The following is a 19,989-nucleotide window of genomic DNA, read 5'->3' on the forward strand; positions in this document are numbered from 1 at the left end:
CTAGTTTAATGTCCAGCACCACATATGGTCCTTACCCTGATCACCTGCTGGAATGATTCCTTGCCCCCACCCTCCACCCCCGCACCAAGATACAAAGTTTCTTGGACAGGGGGTGAGGCACGCACAATTTTAATGGAACAGTCAAATATTTCTAATACAACAGAGATGTAATTTTGACTGCATTAAATCTAATGCTTCCGTTTCTCAACCAACTCCAAACTTAGAAAACACTTCTAGAAACAATAAATCCCTACAGTAAAGTGATGGGTAACAAAACCAAAACGAAGATATGTGTAAGCAGATGACACAGAATTTTAAAAAATCCTACTCGTAAATATGTTCCTCCTACCCCAAATCAGATACTTGGTACATGGGAGTAACGGAGGTCAGACTTATAAAAGAAAACAAGAGGCTTGAGTGATAGTACAGCGGATAGGATGCTGGCCTTGCATACACACAATAAACCCTGGTTTGATCCCTAGCACCCCATATATTCTTCCAAGTCCAAGAGGACTGATTCCCAAGTGAAGAGCTAGGAATAAATCCTGAGCATGGCCAAGGAGGAAGAAAGGAAGAATTTTCACATTGCTAAAAAGCTACCCAAAGCACTACACAGATTGAGTCCAGTCCTGATAAAAATTTCCGTAACATTTTTTAAGAGCACAGACCAAATATTGCTGAAGTTTCTATGGTATGACACCCCCACACCCCCTTAAATAGCCAAAGCAATCCTGGGGGAAAAGAACATGGAAAGCTTTTCTTTCCCCAACTGCAAAGTTATAGTAATCAAAACTGTGATACTGTAACAAAGGCAGACTCAAAGGCAGAGCAACAGAATAGACTGAGAACCTACAGACAGACCTTCAAATATACGGAAAACTAACCTTTTGACAAAGAATCTAGGAATCTAACAGGAGAGTAGAAAGTCTCATACAGAAAAGCTGCTGAGTCTAAATTCTTCGCACTGGAACACTCAACCCAGATGCATTGGGGGGTCGGAGTGAGGGGTACAGAAACCCACAAGAGGTGCTCAGGACTTATTTCTGGCTCTGGATCATGCCTTGTGGTACTTGAAGGACTGTATGTGGTGCTGTGGGTCATAGCAGCACACAAGACAAAGTGCCTTGACACCTGTAATACTTCTCAGACCTGATAAATTCTGTTGAGAAAACTGATTAAAAGATAAAGAATCTGGATTCCTACCTCACACCATACACAAAAGTTAATCAAAATGCATTAGGGACATCAATATTAAACCTGAAGTCATAAAATACGCGGAAAACATGCACAGAAACTTATGAGACACTGACTATAGAGGCACCTTCAAGAACTCAATGCCACTGGCCAAACAGCAAAAATAACATATGGAACTACACACATCAAACTAGTAAGTCTCTGAACAGCAAACGAAATGATGGGGAGGTGACACGATGACACCACACACACACACACACACACACACCTCCTATTGACTGGGAGAAAAATATATTCACTTGCCACACAACAAAGGGCTAGTATTCAAAACGTATTTTAAAAATCACTCACTGAACTTGTCTAAAAAATTTTTATAAGAGTGCCATCAAAAAATTATGAACAGGACTGGAGCAATAGTACAGCAGATAGGGTGTTTGCTTTGCATGTGGCCAGCCGGTTTGATTCCCAGCAACCCATATGGTCCCCTGAGCACCGCTAGGAGTAATTCCTGAGTGTATGAGCCAGGAGTAACTCCTGTGCATCATCGGGTGTGACCAAAAAAAAAAAAAAAAAAAGGTGAATAAGAGAACACTTCTTCAATTTTAAGTCATAGTAAGTACGTAAAAGTGCTCTTCATCACGTATCAGGAAAATGCAAATACAAACAAAAATAAAATTTCACCCCACACTAGTGAGACAGGTACACATCAAAAGAGTAGAAACAGTAAGAGCTGGCAAGGATGCATGGGGAAATGAATCTCTTCCACCACTGGGAATAGTCTGATTTACCCCACAAGGAAAATATTTTTGGTGACTTCTCAAGAAAGTGAAAAACAAGTTTTTATTAGTCACCTAACCCAAGAGCCCCCAAATAGTATTATTCTAGTTTCACTGGAACACTAGTCAAGATCTGGAAACAAATCAAAGGTCCAAGATGAGTGGACAAAAAAATCTGTGGTGGTATATATATATATATATCCAATGGAATACTACTCACCTATAAGATGAAATCCTGCCATTAGCTACCATGTGGATGGAACTAAAGGGTATCAAGCTGAGTCAATTCAAAGGAGACAGAGAGATAAACATCTCTCTCAATGGTATCAGAGCCTCAGAGTCAGCCCATCCAACAGTTTGCTAACCGGGTTGAAAGGGAGCCTTAAGGATACGGAAGAGCAGTGCTGGTGGTGGGTGTGGTGTGATTTAAGAACACTGCAAATTACAGTACCTAAATGGAAACTGAAAATAAGTGCAAAGGAAAACCATCAAAGAAAGATGTTTGGAGATATATATATATACACACACACACACAAAAGGCTTACACACAGAACCCATTATTGGTATGAAAGTAAGAAATTCAGGGGCCGGGGCGGTAGTACAGTAGATAGGCTCTTTTGTCTTGCAACATGGCTAATCCAGATTCAACCCCCAAACTCAGTCCAAGAGTAAGACCTAAGAACGGCTGGGTGTGACCCCAAAACAACAACAACAAAAGAAATTCAGAATGCTGGATAGTACAGCGGGTTGAATTCTTGCCTTGTACAGGGTCAAGCCAGGTTCGAGCTCTTTCATCTCATGGGATCCCCCTGCACGAGTAATTCCTGAGAGCAGAGCCAGGAGTAACCCCTGAGAATTGCCAGATGTGGCCCCAAAACAAAAATAAAAGCAATAAAATAAACTCGACAGTCCAAGAGAAATATGAGGGAAGATTGTAAGAACATTACAAAAGAGGGGTATCTAAATATCCTAATCTATATAGCAAAACCTTATTAAGAAATTAAAAAAAGAAAAACCTCAAAATTGGCAGAAATACCAATTTTCCTATGCTGTTACCATTAAATACCTCCTGAACAAGTGTTATTTACTAAAGCTGAGCATATGAAAACTACATGATCTAAGGGCTGATATACAGATACCTTTGATCCCAGTTCAAAGAATTTCTCAAGTTTTAATTATTTTAATTTATAAATCCAAATTAATTACCTTATAGAGGATTTGCATAGGTTTGGTGAGTTCCACATTTCTAAGGAAAGGTGCTAAATATTTGAATAAATCAATCAGTAGCTGTGCATACATAGGCCATCCCTGAAAGAAATGTACACATATCATAAATATAACTCAGCTGCTCTTCTGTCATTAAAAGAAGTTGCATAAGCAGCATCACTGTAACTTGATTATACATATTTACTTTAATATACCCAGAGACACTTTTAAGTACCCCTCTTTAAGACTGACACTGAAGAAAAGGAGTGATTTGGAGACAAAGGACAAAGCTCAAAGGGCTCGAGCTCATACCCAGAAGTCCCAGGTTCAAGGTCCTATTGAATATGCCCCCTAGTCAAAACAAACACAAAGTATAATAATACAAGACAGCAAAATGGGAAAAATGATGTTTGAAACAAACTGGCTCCAGAAATTCTAGGACGTATTTATACAATGCCTGTATTTTGCCTTAGCAAAATTTTGGAGGAAACCTTGAGAAGATTTCATAAAAACTACTAAAAGACTAAACCTTAACACCAACTGAGAAATCAACCAATAGATTTCTTAATTCCTTGGCCTCAAATATCACTCCCCCACCCCACACTTTCTAAAATGCTGTTATGAGGTCTATACCTTCCACATATCAGGTACCCAGGCTTACTCTCCCCCATCTCTCTCTCTCTCTCTCTCTCTCTCTCTCTCTCTCTCTCTCTCTCTCTCACACACACACACACACACACACACACACGAGTTACAATGTTCATTCACTGTGATCTATCACTTGAGTCACAACCCCAATCCTGAATCACCTGTTTCTAGGGATCACACCCAGGGTCTCACACATGCACTAAATAGTAGTAGTAGTGGTGGTAGTAGTAGTAGTAGTAATAGCAGCAGCAGTAGTAGTAGTAGTAGCTCCCCAGTTCCTATAACCATTTCTCATTCCACTTTCAACTCTTGGCAAAAAACCTTACCCAGTTTATGAAACAAGTGCTCTATTTTTAGCCAAATTTGGTATAGTCACCATTTTCCAATAAATGAAATGCTCTACTTCAACAAACGAAACCAACACCGTAAGGGTATTTTGTTTTCCTTTTTGTCAAGCAACCACTACGTGCAGTTACTTTAGATCTGAAAAGTCAAATCCTTCAGACAAGGATACTGTCTGTCCTGCTCACTTGTCACTTAATTGTAAGATAGGAAAAGAAACTTCCCGTGTTGACTGTTTATATCCTCTTGACTAGTACTTGATCTGATTTCTTCAAATACAGTAGAAACCAATGGTCTTTCCTCAATCATCTATCACCCAGAGTTTTATATAGGTGATTGAGAGGTGCTCTAGGATCTCAGCTTTTCTAAAAAGGCCACTAAGAGACTGACACAGGTGGCTTACAACAAATTTGGAAAAGCTAACAATCACTAATGAAAAGCTTTACACAGAGACGGTGAAGCTTTACAGAGGCAGTACTTGTTAAGCCTCTCTAATGTTCTGAGACTCAGCATCAGATTCCAAACTCAACCTGAAAGAAGTACAACTATTACAAAAATGACTGAGAAATCTAAAGGCAGTGCTAATAAGCCCCAAGTAGTTACAGTCTTCAGCTGTAGGAAGGAGATAAACTGCAGCCACACCTTCTGTTGTGGCGTATGTGCCAGCATTCTTGCAATAAATATCCGATGGGAGATCAGTTCAAGCCAGGCATACACAAAGCCAGGAGCTTTGGTAGGCCTCAAGATGTGGAATGTATTGCTGAAAGAAGAAGCACAGTCCAGCTTAAATATAGTGTACACATAAATATAAGGAGACAACATGCAAGCTGTGTTAAAATTCAACATGCCTCAAATTCAAAAGATGTTTATTTCTTAATCTCTACTACACAAATGCAGCAATCCTTAGTAGAAAATCTCTACTGAATTAAAAAACACTCACCAGAAAGCTGTAAGTGTCTGGAAATTAATAGTTTCCAATACATGTTCAGGTGCATTGAGTTCCAAGAGCAGCATTATAAATATTCGATGATATGGAAGTTGCTGAAATTCACTCTGTCGAACATCATGATCCTGTAGTAGAACTCCCACTACTATACCAAGGACCTATGGGCACATATAACAGAACTTGTAATTCATTTTGAATTTCTACTAATGCTTTTTACCTTTACCTTTTATACCTTATATTCTTTAGTCCAACAACAAAAAAGGCTGTATGAAAACTGTAAGAAAACAAAATTCTATGCCTGTAGTCCAAAGAGCCACACACTGGCTTTACTAGCTTTAATTAGCCATGTTTGTGCTGAATTCCACAATACTGTTTGATTGGAGAAGTAGAATCACCATATATACCTGACTGCTCCTTTCAATCTTTTTAAAAGGGTAACACTGGTTTATAATAGCAATCTTTAGGATTACCATTTTATACCTCTTCAAAGTTTACATTAACATGTCTACTGTCAATGTAGCAAATTTCTTCACCAGTGCATTGGATATCCTCTTCCACTCCGTGATGGAAGCCCCAGTTCTATTTCTGTAAAGCTCTAGCTAGAAATCAGTGTGGCACATATTGTGTTAACACATGCTTTATTTTCTGGTCTGATATAAAGCTGAAAAGAAGCAATGATCCAGAATTTTGGTAGAATAGGATTAGAAAGTTGCTGGGCCTATAGAAATAGCTCATGCAAAGAACTGTCCTGTACTACAATCTACCTGATTTTCCCACTGAACAGTGAAGAGGACATAACTTATCTGTAGTTACTCAAAACCAAACAATACATTTTTAAGATGTATTTTTGCAACTGTGACGTTCAACTGTCTAGTAATCCCATTATACAAGTAAACATAAAACTGTACTGTGCTCTTTTTCAGAAAACCAAGACAATGACTGCAATGTCACTTATTGGATGCCTGTTGTGGACAAATCCAGCCATCTCTTTCTTAGCAATTCTATGTACTGAGGTAAAATTTACAGCACCTGAATTTTTCTAATGTAGTCATTACCAAACACTAACATGCTAAAATACATTATAGGTTTTCCTATCATCACTCTTTGAATTCAGAGTCCAGAGTGATAGTACAGTGGGTACGGCGTTTGCACCTTACACAGAGCCGACCTGGGTTAGATTCCTGGCATCCCATAAGGTAGTCCAAGTACTGCCAGGAGTGATTCCTGAGTGCAGAACCATGAGCAACCCTTGAACATTCCTGGGGACAACCCCAAAACCCAAAACAAATAAATAATTCAGTGTCTATTACCTATGCATATTTTAATACTTAATCTCAGTATAGAAAAGGGGGAATTATAGGGACCAAAACAAATAGAGGAGGAAAGGCGTTTTGCTTGTATGCAGCCAATACATGTTTGATCCCAGCATACCATATGGTCCCCTCAACCCTGCCGAAAGTGATCCCTGAGTGCATTGTCAGGAGTAAACCATGAGCACTGGTGGGTGTGGTCAAATATACTCAAAAAATATTTTTTGAAAAACGGGGGGTGGGGGAGAAGGATATCACAATTCTTTTTGAAGAACGGACTGGGTCCTTTGTAGGTGAGAACTATTAATGCATACAAAGACCAAGGCAAGAGAAGGTTGCAGACCTTGTTCAGCAAATTAATCTTGGTGACAGTGTTGGTGGCTTCCCCTGAGTGCTTCACTAGCAGTGCAATGAGTCTGACAAAGGCATCCAGGTTATGATAGCACTTGGCTCGGATCATGGTGGGATTAGCAGCAGGATTGTGCTGCTGCTCTGCCTGAGCACGGTAACTGATCTCAACACACATTTCAGTACACAGACGAAAGAACCTTGTTATGAGGTCATCAGTCTTCAGGATCCCTTGCTGATGCATCTATCATGGGAGTAAAAATGAAAAACAAAGCAAAAAAGAACCACAATGAGATAATACACACAAATAAATATAATTTTCATATATTATGAGCATTCTTTCATTTATTATCTGTGATTATAACTATTACCACAGTTTTAATTCTTGCTTTGTTTACCAAAAAAGGTACAAAAATTACTTCTCCATTAAAGATTAATGACAGAATTTCTCTAGTCTTCAATGGAGAACAGGGAAAGTGGAAATCAAAAAAAAAAAAAAAGACAATATTGGACAGTAATCAATTGCTAAATAATTCTGAAAATTATGCAAATTAAAGCTTTAGTAACACACTGTCATATTAAGACATTCTGGCCAAGGCTATTTTCCCTGAGGAGCTTAAATTACACATATTTTATTTTCTCACATAATTTAAGATAATTTTCCCCAATAATAGTTATTAAAACTCCAACTAGCTATGCCAGAAAAATCAAATTATAGACTATGTAGGTATCAGTTGCAAATACCACGAACATACTCAATCACTTCAATGAAATTGTTACCTTGACATAAATTAAGTGGAAAGGGGCAGTTAAGAATAATTTTACGACAGATGATCTGGAAAGTTATTTGGCTAGCACAAGACAGTGAAGTAAGCAATAAGGCTATAGAGGGAGAGTAGTATTTAATAAAGAAACAAAGCCCATAATGAATAATAGCTAAATTGACAATAATGTGTTCTAATCAGGAAAAGAGGCCAGAAGAGATTTCTGTACACTAATATCTGAAAAAGGAAGGAAGGAGATGAGGACATACGTTATCATCAAAAAGTAGCACAAAGAGGAAGAATTCCCCAAAAGGATGTAGAAGGGAAGAAAAAAAGCACATTATCATTTTCAAACAGAGATAAAGAACCACAGCAAATATATCAGCAGAGAGAGCTAAGACATGTGCCACATCCATACCCATGAAACACTAATGATCATAAAAATAAATGATTAAAAATGCTTCCATTCAAATCAGAAATCAAACTAGAAACAATCCAAATGTCTTTTCAATAGGGTATGTTTTATGGTTTATTGGATTCTCTTAGGGAGAAATTACTTAGTGTAACTAAGTAACTTTAGAAGATAAATCCATTTTCTAGCGAATTCAAAAATTCAAATCAGCTCTTCCACATTCAATTGTCATTCATTTGCTGAAAGATCTAATTAACATTCTTCCCTTGGGTACCACACCTAAACTTTTATTATCAGTTTGAAGAAATATAGTATCAATCTGCATATTCCTGCACAAATAACAATCTCTACAGTAGGAATTTAAAAGCCAGTCCAGCAAAAACACTACTTATCAGAAAAGTAGTAAGGGTGGGACAAACTGACTACTATACTCAAACAGTAACAAAATGATAAAATGGTTTCATGGCTTTGTCCCTACAGTTTTTCCTGTTCACATATATTACTGACAAACCTATTAACTAGGGCCTTACTTCCTAACACATGGACGCAAGAGTCCAGTTAAGATCAAACCGAATGAAAATAATAGACTATTTCCCTGAATAACATATTAGTCAGCTTTTGTGTATTGAAAAAGGGCTAACATTTAAACACTTTTTGCTGTCCTCACCCACTCTGAGAAGGGGAGTGGGATAAAGGCCCATATGCTGTGGTGCACTTAGACAACGATGTGTGGTTTGGGGACTACAAAACAGGTTTGGCAAAATGTGAGGCAATCACCTTACCCTCTATACTATTTCTCAGACCCCATATCATATTTTTCCCTAACCATGCATTATAGACATGTTTTTAATTAGCTCATAATCCCATTATCGAGAGTCAAACGTCAAATTTTATCTGGCAATTGTTCATTATCTATCTGACCCACTGTACTTTGTAATTGTGACAATTGAAATAGTATAAATAGAATTAAAAGTGATGAGGAATGCTGACTTTAATTGTTTAGCAACCAATGATAACAAATATAACATCAATTTAACAGGACAATTGTATTTTTGATTTACATGAGTATGGAGGTAACTGTCTAAACACAAATACATTAATAATGAACTTTAATATTGGAGGTATCACACCCTACTTATGTTGAATAAAAAGCACCTTTCTTTCCAAAAGCTCTACCTGTCCAACAAACGCAGAGAAAGCTTTGGTACTGTCACGGCCAGCTGCTGCTGAATGGTAGAGATTCACCCATTCCCTCAGAAGATACTCTGCCTTCTCCCTCAGTCCTGGAGGATCATCGTACTCTGAGGCTTGAGAGATCCCAGAATGCATCATAAAATTAGGGCCTCCATGAGCACGATCAATCATTGCTTCATAGTTGGATCGTACTACTTCCATCAGTTGGGGTAATCTAGTATAAGAAATCCAGAATGAGTATCAGTCTACTTAAGGTCTAACTTCAGATACTTAGCTGAACAGTTTCCTTATAGTAGTAACCATGTTATCATTTTCATATTTAAACAAAACTACTCTCTGTCTCTTCACATATGCACAAATGAAATTACAAATATACAAACTACTAACCTCAGGTAAGTCTTAGTGACAAAAAAAGAGGATCCCACTGAAATAGAGCTGATATTCATATTTAAAATAAGTATATTTACTGCATATCTACTATGTGACATGCCTGATATTATTCATCTTTATCCTCAAGAGTTTGAGATAGCATTTTCATTTTTCACAGAAAGATTTTTTTTTCTTTTTGGGCCACACCCAGCAATGCACAGGGGTTACTCCTGGCGGTGCTCAGGACTCTCATATGAAATGCTGGGAATCGAACCTGGGTTGGCCGCGTGCAAGGCAAACACCCTTCCCACTGTAGTATCGCTCCAGGTCCCCAAAAAGTTTTTTTTTTCTTTTTTGAAACAAAAGCAGATCTTTTTGTTTTGAAGCCACACCAAGCAGTGTTCAGGGCTTACTCCTTGTTGCTCAGGAATCATTCTTGCTGGGTCTCAGGGGATCATTTGGCATCCCATGGATCAAACCTGGGTTGGCTGTGAGGAAGGCAAGTGCCCTACCCACTGTAATATCTCTCCAGCCCCTACAAAAGCAGATTTTTAAGTAACACAGCCATGATTTAAACAGGACTCTGACACTAAGTCCAGTGTATTATGCACAGCTCTAAAACAAAAAGGCTTGGAAAATTAAGTTTCATTATTCAGGTGACACTACAGGGCCTCACTAAAGCTTCCTCTAAGTTGATAAAGAGTTACATACGGTTATTCCTGACGACGCGGCTGCAAATACCTTACACCACCCATAATCCAAGAGGACGCACCACATTTGATGGGGTTTAAAGAGGCAACCAATCTTATAGGGAAATTTTTATAGGTGTGTGTATATATATATATATTAGAAGCACACAAGGCTCAACCTTTAACAACACATTAGTGATCTATTACAGAAGGACTTAATGGCCTCTGGATGAGATACAACAACCTTCATACTCTTTCCTCTAAGAAAACTTTGTAGCATCTTCAGCAGTTTTTCATAACAAACAATACAAAATAAATTATTTCAGTTCTGCTTTGGGGAAGAGGTTGGGGTTCAGGATGGAAACATTCAAAATGTGGTGGGTTTGGTGTTCGAATATTAATGTAATCAAATATTGTAAATTACTTTATAAAATCAAACAAATTTAAAAGAGAGTTACAGTCCTAACAAGCAGGGGCTGGAGCAATAGTATAGTGGGAAGCATACTTGCAAGTGGCCGACCAAGGTTCAATCCCTGATATCCCATATGGTACCCAGAGCACCACCAGGAGTAACTCCTGAACATTGCAAGGTATGGCCTAACTACCCCTCCTCACCCCCCTCCCTCCAAAAAGAGTTGTAACAAATTATGCTAATATAGTAAGTATGCATTCATTCCTAAAGGTTTCACTGACTGTGATAAACACTGGGATCCCAGAACATTTCATCCTCACCCTTCTGGAGCATTGCCTCTGGAATGAGCATTAATCCTCATGAGGGTTTCAATGGTGTGGAACAGATCTGCCTCAGTTACATGGGCAACACTTCTTTCATCCACCAACAAGATTTTTACTAATTGCATTGCAAATGCCACGGCCATGTAGTTTAAACCATTCTCCATTGACTGGCAACACAGAAAGCACAATATAAGAAAGACATATTCTCCCATTATTAGGGCCCCTTTTACTACTTAAATAAGTTCTTTCCATACCTGAGCTAGATGAAGATCATATTGCTGCATATTAACCAAATGATTGCGAATTAGCAAATCCACAGCCTCCACATTGTATTTATACTCATCCCGACATTCAATTAGGCACCTAGAAATCAGTATATTTACATGGGCTTAACTATACATGAGAAACATGGAGCTAGAGTGCATTTTACTCAATGCCTCTGTTATAAAGTAAGGATACCTTGAAAATCAACTACAAATTAGTATCTAAATTTAAAATAGCTAGAAATTTAGAACAGTACTTAAAAAAAACCCTCAAACTTTGCTCAACAAAGCACTCCATCTAACAGTTAAAAATATGAAATTCAGTACAATCACCAAAATCATTGAAAATAACTTATTTCTTTAAGCAATAATTTGTTCTCTGTATCAATCAGAGTACCAGATGGAAAACTGCTCTAAGTACTCTTATCCCACATTCATTTCCAAGAAAAAAGTGAAAATACTGGACATGTACTTATGAAGGCAGCCAATAAGATACTACTCTTCTAATAAAGTTACTGACCTTGTGATCTGTTTATTACACCACGGAGATCCATATGCCCGGCCATCTTGAAGAGCTTTGAGCACCAGAAGGTGGCACTCTCTATAGCGCAACAGTAGGTCTGCATCAGCACCACTTGTAGCATCTAGTAAACCCTCTACAGCCTGCGGAAGAAGTACTCAAAATCACGGGAAAGCAAGTGCTTGGCATAATTATCAAAGAAAACCTAATGCAAACAATAGACATCTTCTAAAGTCTTGAAATAACAATCTCCCTGCTTCCTATTGGGAGCTCGACTTGGCTGATCCCAGGCTTTGCATGCAGAAAATCTGGGTTTATCTCTGATACCACATAATGCCCCTAGCACCACTAGATGTGCCCTTCACCTCATCCACTCCAAAATAAGTAAAATTAAAAAAAAATTTAATTCCTATTTACATACTGAACACAAATACTCTAAACTCTAGTTTATAATACCATTTCTTTCCTATCATAAAAGGCCCCACTGACCAAAATCAAAATCCAATCGGTTCTCTCCACCTATTGTACTGTCCACTGAAAGCTTTTTAAACACAAATTTGAGGATAGCGTGTGGCCTTGCAGTCATGAAGCCATGTACTGATCTTTGGCACTACCTGACATACCCCAGCATGCTATAAGGGACACTGCAATGTGATATATCTGGTACAGCAGCCCAAGGTGTGGCCCTGCCCTCCACTGCAATGACCATCACAGAAAAGAGAAGGGATAAAGCTTGGAAAAATGAGAAGATGGGATCGGAGGAGGGAGATGTCTTAAATAATCTTGTTTCCAGAAAATTCTTAATAGAGAGGGCAAACAAAAAGTGATTCACTGGGGTGGAGCAGTAGTATAGCAGGTAGAGTGCTTGCCTTGCACATGGCAGACCCAAGTTGGACTCTCCACATCCCGTATGGTCCCTTGAACACCACCAGGAATAATTCCTCTGTGCAGAGTCAGAGTCAGGAGTAACCCCTGAGCATCAAAGGGTGTGGTTTAAAAAATACTTGATTCATTTTCTATTTTAATAACCATAGTTTGTTTTCATTTTTTGTTATGGGGCCACACATGGTGTTCCTTAGAGGTGACTCCCAGGTTTGTGCTGAGTGCAAGGCCTGCCACTTCAACCCACAGAGCTCTCCCATGCCTGCCACAACTTGAGTAAGTCACCTGATTAATCTGGGACAGAGCTTGTTCAAAATTGGGAGTTCGGGGCTGGAATGATAGCAGAGCGGGGAGGGCGTTTGCCTTGCACGCGGCCAACCTGGGTTCGATTCCCAGCATCCCATATGGTCCCCTGAGCAACGCCAGGAGTAATTCCTGAGTGCAAAGCCAGGAGTAACCCCTGAGCATCGCCAGGTGTGACTCAACAAGCAAAAATAAAATAAATAAATAAAAAAAAAATTTAAAACAAAAGGGAGTTCAAGAGATAGCTCAAGTGAAGAGCATGTATCTAAAATAGGAGAGGTCCTGAATTCAATCCCTGACATCAGATTCCCACATCCCATCCCAACTCCCCAGCATCAATCAAGGCTGCTGCACAAGGATGAGTTTTCAAGCATGGGTCGAGTCCACTATCTCCCCTTTCAAAATCTCAACAGATTCTGCGGACAAACTACCGTTTTAAAATCTTAAGGCATGACTCAAGTAAGCAGATGGTGATTCAGATTACCACCAGGTGATTAATTAACAAACCTTATTAACGAAATTAACAGTTTAAGAACTAACCTTCTGAAGCAATCCAAGAGCAGCTATAGCATCCCTAGAGTTTCGAGATAATACTACAACCTCCAAAAGGCTTCTGAGAGCCTGAGCTTGAGGATTCATGGCCAGAGCTGGTGGAATAGCATGTAGGTGCTGCTCCAGTTCTGTAATGCACTTGTCATAAATCTGAGCTACATCATCTGTTGCCCAAGCTTGCTATTTTAAGAAGGAAACAAAGTGATATAGTTAAAATAAGATTCCCCCCCCCACTGCCACATACAACTGAAAAGTTTATTAACATGATTACTATCCTTATTTTTTACCCCATCAAAACATGGAAAACCTCTTCCATTCCCATCACTGAAATAATGACTTTCAATACTACCTGGTGAGGTTATGTCAAAAAGTCTGGCAGATAGCAACATAATAAACAACAAATGATAAACTGAGGGCAGCACCCAACCCCTTAAGATCTACTAATCTATCTCTCTACAGCCTCCAAAAGTAATCCAAACCAATGAAAATACAGTATTCTGCCCAATTCTCGATGCCTGAAAGCAGAGAAGGAAAATAAAACTTATTTTCTGTGACATCATTATCAAAGATGCTTGTCAGAATCTATTCCAAAGGACTCATTGGACAAACTCAAATAAGGCCAAAACAGAGAACAAGTCAATCTTCAAAGCTGTCAAGGAAACGATAAACTGAAGGAGCTAACTGACCTACAGGACATTTTAAAAAACATGTCAAAAATTTATTTTTGAAACAGGTTTTTTTAAAAAAAAAGTTATGAAAAGGCAATATGGTACATTTGATAATACTTGAATAAGGTCTAGGGACTAGATTATAATGATCATTAGCAGTGTTAAGGTCTTGATTTCAATGGATCCATAACAGTTATATTAAGAAAGATTGTCTTAGTAGCAAAAGATCCAAAGGATTCAAAGGTACATTACAGTCAATTATGCTCAGGAATAAATGTCTTCCTATTTTTGATAAAAAAGTGATTCAAATTTTTAGATCTTTCAGACGCCATTGAAAAATCTTTAAATTAAGAGTCAAACATGTAGATCAAAACACAAACAAAAAACAAACAAAAAACATTGTATGCCAAGTGGATATGAAACCAAGAAATCTATATCAAACAGCCCTGGGTTATTGATCCCCTGTAACTTTAGTCCCTGGACAGTTAATTATTCCCCTGTAAACTTCATCTAGGAAGTAAATGGTAACTGACAAAAACATTCTACTTAAAACACCAAATAATCCAAAGCAAGTATTTACCTTCATGGGCTGAGCTAAAAATCCTGTGGGCTGACTTAAATCATTTGTAGGCAAGAAGCCAGGCACATTGCGTGCAAATTCTTCATAAACAGCCAGCTGCTTTGGGTCCACACCACCGACCTTGAAAGAAGAAAACCTATTTTGATAGAACCCTTTTTCACAAAGGAAATGTTTTCTGAAAGTGGAAAGTTTGCATATGAGTAACCACAGAACTCTTAGCACAGAAGGGGTACAGAAATGATACTAGTGTCACAGATGGTAAATAATGTAAAAATATGATTGAATATATATGCACGTGTGTACTGAATATAACTGAATAGGGTATGTGAACATACTACACCCAGTTCAGAGGGATCCATTATACTTAATACTAAGTACCAAAAGACCAAAATGTGAAAAATAAAATCTAAAGGATACATAAATATTTATTATAGCAATTCAGTAATGAGAGGATGAGACATAGGAAGCATTTTCATTAAGTAAAAGTGAAATAGAAATATTTTCTCTGAAACATGTAAGTCCACAGAAATAAAACTAACAGGACAGAGAGACAGACATCAATTCTCACTTTTAGTCTGATTTGCTCTGGCATTCGCTCAGCTTGGTATGTAAGCACGACTGGATCACAGTACCTTCGTCCTTCTTGCCTAGCATGTTTTCTCAACTCAAATTCCTGCAAATAAGAAAAGTCACTGAGGTTCTTGTTACGAGGCACTTTCTTAACCTTAAAAAAAAAAAAGCCAAACATTTAACACTTACAGTTGCTAATCTCTTATCCATTTCAGGGCCAGCTTTTTCTACTGCCGTTTTCTGAATAAAACAGCAAGCTAATTCACAATTGTCCTGAGCTAACTGGGCAGCTGCTTGATCCATCATTTCCCTCTGTTGTGGGGATGCAGTCTATTGACACAAAAAGAAAAAGATTTTAGTATTCTATGGAAAAACCAGACAGACCGGATAATAGAAAATGTGAAATCAAACACATTTTTATAGTTCTCTGGCTCTAATCCTATTTCATAAGTTATGACCCTGAGATAATTTAATAAACCCCTTCATCATTAAGATGAAAACATCACTCATCCTAAACATCTAACTAGGCTGTGATACAGATGGTCAACAATACAAAGAGTAAAATAATAAAGGCATTAACTATGTGATAGAGAAAATGAAAAACTGAATTAGCTGGAAAGAGTACATACTATGTCAATGGAAAGTCACTTTAAATCTTTTGTACTTAAAAAAATAAAAACAAACCAAAAAATTCTGTTGAGATTAAAACAAGTGTACTTATTTTAACCTAAGTACCTCATGGTGATCAGAATGGACATTTTCAAAAATATCATTTCTGTAAAGCAATCTGGTCATCTACCATCTGCCAAACCTTGTATTCAGGTTATCATAATGAGCAAAAACCAAAATCCTTCCCATGGAATTTACAACCTAAGAAAAAGTCGCCAAATTTGGTGACAAGTGAAGATGCTTATTCCCAGCAAACAAAACATCTCTCTCAAGACAAGCAGTGGTTAAGTTCTGAACAAGGAAATAACCAACTTACTCGAAGGGCTGAGGCAAAGCTATTTTTCAAGTTGGTAGATATGCTCATAAGTAAAGGTTCCCTGCATGTAATCATGGCCATTCCAGCTGTCAAATTACGCATCATATGATGAGCTGCTATTCTCATTCGAGACTCCTCAGAATCCAGAGCGAAATCTTTTCTCACTATTTGCTCACAAGTAGTCATGGCAATCTTAATAGAACGGTCTACCACAGGATGGACCAGCTCCTGGACTGCCCGTTCAATTGCTTGACGGACACACTGCTTTAACTGCGGATGTGCTTGAAACAACGGAATCTAGGTGGAGAAAAACAAATTAATTCAACCAGTTTAACAGGACAACCAGGTCTGGAGAGACACTTGCACTACTTGCAGCTGAACCCACTTCAATGCCTGATGGTACAAAGCACTACCAGGAGTAGCCCCTGAGCTCTACCAGGTGAGGTTCAAAAGCCCAAAATTAAATAATTCAATTTCTGATGCTACTCAAACAGAACTATTTTAAGGCTAACTGGTGGTCAATTTTAACTTTTAGTTCACCAATAAGCTTAGGAAAACAAGCCTGGATAAAAAAGAAAAAGTATTCACTGTGATATATAATAATGTCGGGTTAAAATCTGTTAAAATTGTAGTTCTTTTGGACCAAAGAGAACTCAATGAGTTGGACTGTATACTTTCACAAGCAAAAGGACCAAGACCTGGATCAATCCCCAGAACCACATGTCCTTGAATACCCAAACCAGGAATAACTACTGAGAACCACCAAAGTATGCCCCAAAGCAAAATCAACAACTTGTGCCTCAAACATGTTCTGTTCTAAAAAACAAATGAATGTATTTTGGTTTGGGGGCCAAACCCAGATGCACACAGGGCTTATTTCTGGCTGAGTACTCAGTAATCACTATTAATGGTGCTGAGGGGACTTTTGTGGTGCCAGGGAACGGGTGCAAGGCAAGTCATTACCCCTGTATCATCTCTGTGGTTGCTAGTCACATCTTCTATTGTTGTTTTGGGGCTACACCAAGCGGTGCTTGGGGATCACTTGGGGTGCTGGGGAATCAAACCAGTTCAGCCACGTGCAAGGTAAGTGCCTTATCCACTGTAATAGTTTCTCTGACCCAGCCTTGTTTCTTATATTGCTAACGTACTACTACACTGTACTACATGAATGTTATCTATGTATATATATATAGCTACATATATAAACTTATACATATGTATATATATCATATATTCTTGTATACTGTAAGAATGTTCCATAGCTCCACCCACAATTCCCCCATATAATTTTAGAGAAAAATTCAACTTGTACAGGAGGGACACCAGTGTTATTTTGTTGTATAGTTCAGAAACACTATCATATGACATTTGACTTAGAAAGTCACAGTTTCCAATGAGAATTTACTTTATGACCCAAACTCTCTAGCAGAAGCATACAACTAGGAGTCAAGAGTGAAATGAGACAAATAGACCCTGTCACAGAGTACATATCGGGGGATAGAGTAGTGCTTACTTACTGTTGGGTTTAGAGTAATGTGTGGTGCCAAGCCGGCAAGGGAATAGACATTGATGTCATGGTAGCTATACTGTGGTTGTGGTGGAACAGTGGCAGTACAGGTGGTACTGGTAGCTGGTGTTGTAGACGTTGCTGAAAATAGGGAGATATAATGAAAAGTCAGTGAAAAGAACACATTCCTATATCTTAGCATATATTAACAGGGTGTAAAGATAGCCTTTATTTTTTTTCTTTTTGGGTCACACCTGGCGATGCACAGGGGTTACTCCTGGCTCTACACTCAGAAGTTACTCCTGGCGGTGCGCAGGGGACCATATGGTATGCTGGGAATCAAACCCGGGTCAGCTGTATGCAAGGCAAACGCCATACCCGCTGTGCTATCTTCTCCAGCCCCTAGAAGTAGACTTTATTAAGTTAAATTACTAGCAAATAAAATCACTTGGTTTAAACCTTTTGGTAGAAAATGATACAAATCACATTTCCACCACTTTATAAATTATAACAAGGAAAATTTTGATTTTGGTTTTTTATTTTTGGTCCACATCCAGCAGGGCTAAAGACTTAAATTAAATCCCTACCTCTGTGCTTAGGGCTAACTCCTGGCAGAATCAGGGGACCATATGGGGTGAAATAGAGCCCAGGTCAGGTACACGAAAGGCCTTTACCTGCACTCTCTCTCCAATCCTATTCAACAAACATTTAAACAAAGCATATCGGTGAACTTTGAAACTTTATCAGTGTGTCTCTATAATACAGTAATTGAGGGATCATGCCACATTATCAGTCGAAACCTTAGTGGACCTTTCCCTATTTTTTTTAATTTTTGCTTTTTGGGTCACACCCAACGGCATACAAGGGTTACTCCTGGCTCTGTCCTCAGAATTCTTCCTGGCGGTGCTCAGGGGACCAAATGGGATGCTGCGAATCAAACTCGGATCAGCCGCGTGCAAAGCAAATGCCCAATCCGCTGTGTTATCGCTCCAGCCCATCATTCCCTACTGATGTATGACTGATCTCTTTTGTGATTTTATCTATCAATTCCCAGCAACCAAAGATGGCATATTCGAACCACACTTTCTAATAATTCAAACCCCCTACATTTTCAATCCATCTGCTCTAGATATTAACTCCTCTGCATGATAATGTCTGGCTTTCTCGTATTTGTGGAATAACCAGAGGCCATCATGCCAATGCAATGCCAAGACCTCAACAATTTAAGCTAACTTGGCTAGAAGATACACCTATTAATTATAAAATTTTTTAGAAATCTTGGATCCTAATAGCACAGCAGGTACGCTACTTGCTTTGCACATGGCCAATGAGATTAAATCTCTGGCATCTCAGTGTGATCCAGGTGTGGCCGAAACACCCCTAACCCCTCCACCAATCCCCTCCAAAAAAAAAAAAAAAGATATATGGGAAAAAAAGTTAGAAATCTCTTGGAAACAGCTCAACGACTGAGTGCACGCTTTTCATTCAGAATATGGCACCACACGGTTATCCTGTTAGTAGTGACCACAGGCACTAAGCTGTAAACAGCACCAGAGCATCACCACATGTAAAGCTAAAACACAAATACCCGAGAGCAGGGATAGACCTCATGCGGCTGCACAGGGTTTGATTCCCAGAACCCCACATGTTCCCAAGCACCAAGTCAAAAGCAAGCTCTGAGCTTAGATGGATATGGTCCCAAAATGAGAAGATAAAACTAAATTTAGAAATCTCAGCTCGAGAGGTATCAGGTAATGCACTTCCTCTTCAAGTAGCCAACCCAGATTTGGTTCCCCTGAGCACGGCCAGGGTGACTCCAGAGTGCAGAGTCAGGAGTAACCACTGAGCATTGCCAGGTGTGGTCTAAAAACAAATGAAAAATTAGAAGTATCACCACAAAGTATATAAGGCTAAAATACAACACATATGATGCAAGTATGACTTGCTATAAGATGTACCATTTTAAAACAACTTCATGCTCTTGAATGGAGAGACAACACAGAAAATACAGAAAACACTTGCCTTGTACATACACAAAGCTGGTACCTGGGTTCAGTCCCTGGTACCACACAGCAGGAGAGATTCCTGAGTGCAGAGCCAGAAGTAATACCTAAGCATCGCTGGGTGTGGTCCTATCCTCCTCCTACTCCCATCCAACCCCCACCAACTTCCACAGCACAAAATGCCAGAGAACATTTTATTATAATAGTGGTTTGGAGCCACGCC

The 19,989-nt window shown here is 38.8% G+C and overlaps 1 protein-coding gene across 7 annotated transcripts in view; it reads right to left on the minus strand.

Moving 5' to 3' along the window:
* Positions 1–19,989, minus strand: part of CNOT1 (CCR4-NOT transcription complex subunit 1) — a 104,985-nt gene that overhangs the window by 10,398 nt on the left and 74,598 nt on the right. For 4 of the 7 annotated variants that reach the window (XM_056135689.1, XM_056135690.1, XM_056135688.1 and 1 more), the window contains 14 exons: positions 17,774–17,904; positions 16,257–16,553; positions 15,461–15,601; positions 15,270–15,374; positions 14,702–14,821; positions 13,442–13,633; positions 11,717–11,859; positions 11,188–11,296; positions 10,931–11,100; positions 9,102–9,354; positions 6,766–7,014; positions 5,107–5,270; positions 4,809–4,926; positions 3,177–3,278 (listed from right to left, as the gene is read on the minus strand). In XM_056135689.1, coding sequence (XP_055991664.1) covers positions 3,177–3,278; positions 4,809–4,926; positions 5,107–5,270; positions 6,766–7,014; positions 9,102–9,354; positions 10,931–11,100; positions 11,188–11,296; positions 11,717–11,859; positions 13,442–13,633; positions 14,702–14,821; positions 15,270–15,374; positions 15,461–15,601; positions 16,257–16,553; positions 17,774–17,904 — 2,294 coding nt within the window. The remainder of the gene's footprint in view (positions 1–3,176; positions 3,279–4,808; positions 4,927–5,106; positions 5,271–6,765; positions 7,015–9,101; positions 9,355–10,930; positions 11,101–11,187; positions 11,297–11,716; positions 11,860–13,441; positions 13,634–14,701; positions 14,822–15,269; positions 15,375–15,460; positions 15,602–16,256; positions 16,554–17,773; positions 17,905–19,989) is intronic. The other 3 variants (XM_056135692.1, XM_056135693.1, XM_056135691.1) reach the window with 1 other exon arrangement.

The sequence above is a fragment of the Sorex fumeus genome, unplaced genomic scaffold (assembly GCF_029834395.1).
Source record: "Sorex fumeus unplaced genomic scaffold, SorFum_2.1 ptg000122l, whole genome shotgun sequence".
In the NCBI taxonomy this organism is placed as follows: Eukaryota; Metazoa; Chordata; class Mammalia; order Eulipotyphla; family Soricidae; genus Sorex; species Sorex fumeus.